This window comes from Ammodytes marinus, assembly GCF_949987685.1.
Source record: "Ammodytes marinus genome assembly, chromosome: 5".
Classification (NCBI taxonomy): domain Eukaryota; kingdom Metazoa; phylum Chordata; class Actinopteri; order Uranoscopiformes; family Ammodytidae; genus Ammodytes; species Ammodytes marinus.
In genome coordinates, this window is record NC_137234.1 from 16211578 (window position 1) to 16215143 (window position 3566).

The 3566-nt window shown below is 40.0% G+C and overlaps 1 protein-coding gene across 1 annotated transcript; it reads right to left on the reverse strand.

Annotated features, from left to right (window-relative positions):
- Nucleotides 1–205: 205 nt before the first annotated feature.
- LOC307251090 (ras-related and estrogen-regulated growth inhibitor-like protein) lies at nucleotides 206–2520 on the reverse strand (the record flags this gene model as incomplete). The annotated part of the gene is made up of 4 exons (XM_080028409.1): nucleotides 206–631; nucleotides 2112–2188; nucleotides 2296–2349; nucleotides 2472–2520. The coding sequence occupies 4 exons, from the start codon at nucleotides 2518–2520 to the stop codon at nucleotides 206–208; spliced, it is 606 nt and encodes a 201-aa protein (XP_079884535.1).
- Nucleotides 2521–3566: the final 1046 nt, after the last annotated feature.

Consider the following 3566-nt stretch of genomic DNA (forward strand, 5'->3'; position numbering starts at 1 on the left):
CATGTTTTCTTCAGCTTAGTTGCTATTGTTCTTCTCTGAAGTCTTTTGCACACTTGTAGCAAAGCTCCCATTTCTGTAGTGCCTCTACATCAGGGCATTTCCCTGGTACCTTTTGTCACAGTAACATGTGACACATCTGGTAAAACTTTACTATCCAGCCAAATAGGCATTAGCTGAGACTCTTTCCTCTTCTTTCATGCTCCGACTAGAGGGAATCGGTCCGTCTCCTGGCGAACACCGCCGACATGCTTTTCACGATGCCCTTCAGACCCAAAGGCCTCTTAATGGTCAACTTGGCATCCTTTATCCTGTCCACCAGCCCATGAAACACCTTGAGCACGCTGTGGTAGTTCTCGGCCGCTGACACCTCGTAAAAGTGGCAGTCTGTTTTGAGGGCCAGCAGCCGGCCCTCCTCGCTCAGCACTGTCCGCCTGTGGTCCAGGTCCCTCTTGTTGCCCACAATCACTATGGGCGCTTTGTCTGCACTCAGGTAGTCTTTGGTGGACTTGATGGTTTGAACCAACCGGCTGACGCTGTTGAAACTGGCCCTGTCACAAATGCTGTAGACAAGAACGTAGCCGTCCGCCCACTGAACCTTCTTCTCAAAGAGTGGCGTCCCCACAGACGAATCCTGTCAAATCAGATGTTTATGTTCATCAAATGATTATGGATTGAACTTTTACTGCATTACTTAAATGGTGCTTACATATGGACTTGATTTATATAGCGCTTTTCTAGCCGATTTTCTCAGCCCCAAAGCGCTATCAAGATATTAGTTATGATGTAACTATATTATAATATAGCATAATAAAACAGGGTGAAAGGCACTTTTAGCCTAAATCTGATACTTCAGTGATTCTTGAGAACCGGGACAAAAGGCCATCTTCCATATATAACTGCTGTTATCTTTAAAAATAGAAATATTTAAATTTGTAGATGTTATTAGGGATTGAGAATAGAATGTCTGGAGCACAATTACCCCCTTAAATTTAATTGGATCATTATTATGTCAAATATATGACACTTGTCACGACGTCCAAAACAGTGTGTCCACAGAGAGGGTTTCAATCTTTCATATGCAATAAAACCTATTAAAAATGTACTTTAATGATTAAAAAGTGTTTTTTTTTTCTATCGAAAGCAACACTTAATAATCCCTCATATCAATAGAAACTGTTTTTCTTCAACATGTTCATGTTTTAAAAGGTTTCAAAGTGGTGGGACATTTTTTGTCACCACCGTAAGACAATCCATTAAAATGTAATAAAATCAGCCAAAATAAGGGGCAGCTGTCACTATGAAGGACCTCTTGTCACATTCTACCTTTGCAGAGTACAATAGAGTCAGACAGGTTCAAGTGTTGTAGTTTTAGAATATTTTACATTCCAAATCTTGAAAGTCCTGCGTCACAACCACGATAGGTCAACACCGACTTACAATTTCTGAAGAAGTTATTTGACATTTTTTGGTCATTTTATTTTCCTGAAGTAGTTCATACTAGCACCTATTATCAACAGAAAAACCAAATGGCTACTAGAAAAACTAATTTTTTTCTGAAACGTTAAATATGTCAACACCATCAGATGTAAAAATATTCATATACATTTTGAAAATATTTTTTGTGGCCTCTGTCAGTCTTGGTGAATATTTGTGATCACTATACATCTCATGGGTCTAGCATAAATTGAGGGAAAATTAATTTGTGTTGTTGGTTTCTGACGGTGTTGACACAAAATAAGGAATGGCAAGATAATAAGCCCATTTTGATAAAAGGACAAAAGCTGGGAGGTTGTGTCAAAGCTTAGCTCAGTAGCCTATACGTTGGATACATAGCCTACATGTAATTCAATTTGCCTAAACATAGGGTTTGTATTTGTTCAACATTGCACCCTGTTTTGTCCTACTTCTCAAGAATCACTGACTTAAGTCACAGAAGTAAAACCTTGAATGATGAACCTTTACGTTTAGCTACATTGTGGTCTTCCTACTTTTAACTCATTAAATGTGCAGGCTATTTCTCCTACTGCCAGCGATTACATTACACCAGCATTTTTCATGACAGTAAATCACTGATTGCAGGAGTCAAATAGGTAGGCCGATGTGTCCCTTACCTCAGAATAAGGCGAATCCCACACATTGAAACTGATTTCCCTTCCGTCCACCACCGAACTGTGACTGTAGATGGACTCTGGAGGACAAAAAGGTGACGTTAATGGAAAGTGATATGACGTTAGGGCTGCACTGCATCGGTAGGCTATTTAATAATAGCTAGCCTAATTAAAAAAATGTACTTACCAATATCTCCATATTCTCCGATGAATCTCCGAGTCAGGAGGCGCACAGTCAGAGCTGAAAAAGACACAACAATTTAGGACACCGGCCACATAAACACATGTTCCTTATTGGGCTAGCCTACTCGTTATCCTCATAAAACATGTGTAGGCTATGTATTTATTTATTGGTAGGCCTACCTGATTTGCCCACGCTTTCCGTTCCCATAACAACAATGTTGGCGTCCATTTCCAGTGGGGCAGCTGTGTGGAACCGCTGTGCCGCTGCTGCTGCTGGCTCACACCACTTATTATGGGACAGACGAGTGGGCGGGGCGGACGGGGGTAGGCTACAGATCACCCACAATTTAAACAGATCACTCACAACAGCAATAGGCCAAGTTTAACCCCCTGACGTGGTCTCGCTCACGTGCCTGTCAGTGGCAGGGTAGGCTACTTAAAACTAAGGTGATGCCAACAAAAGCAAAGTTCAACTGAAACCTTTCTAGGCACCGCTTTAGTGTTTTTATTTAGCCTAGGTCTAGGCCTAACCAATTGTGTGTTGGGTTTTCATAAATAGGCTGGGTAAATAATTGCACAATGTGGCTTACACATGAATGCATCAGTAGACCTGAGTAGATAATTGCATGCTACAATATATAGGCCTAAAAAGCACACCGAAAGGTGCCATTTTTCTAAATTTAGTAGGCCAACTTCTCATTTGTTTTTTTAAGTATTTTTTTTTCTGATATAGGCCTAAGTGTAATAAACATTTCCAATGCAGTTCTTGCACTTGTGCTATTTCACTCCATGGTAACTTAGCAACTTTGAGTTAGAACCTTAATATTGCCTCCTAAAAATAAATGTTCTTTAAAGCTAACGAGTCAAGGTTTAATTAGGTTTTAAAAATCAAGTTAAGATTTCACCTTTTTATTGTAGGCCTATCTCCTTTGTTTTTGTCTACTTTATCAACTTAAATGCTGTCTAAGTAGTTCTGTTTGCTGCTGCAATATTCACAGTAACCACAAGGGGGAAGTAGATCTTAATCAATGTCCTACACAGCAGAATACTATATTTTACTTTGGAGCCAGAAAAGGCAGAGGAGGCAACATTTGACACAGATTAGCTGAACAGACACAGACCCTTTAGAGAATAGTTTGTTTGTAGAAGAGATAGACTGTGTGTGTGTGTGTGTGTGTGTGTGTGTGTGTTTGTGTGTTGTGTGTGTGTGTCTTTATCTTATCCAACTTTACTGACTCCTGTAGGCTACAATTTCCTGTTTTAATCTGATTTCTC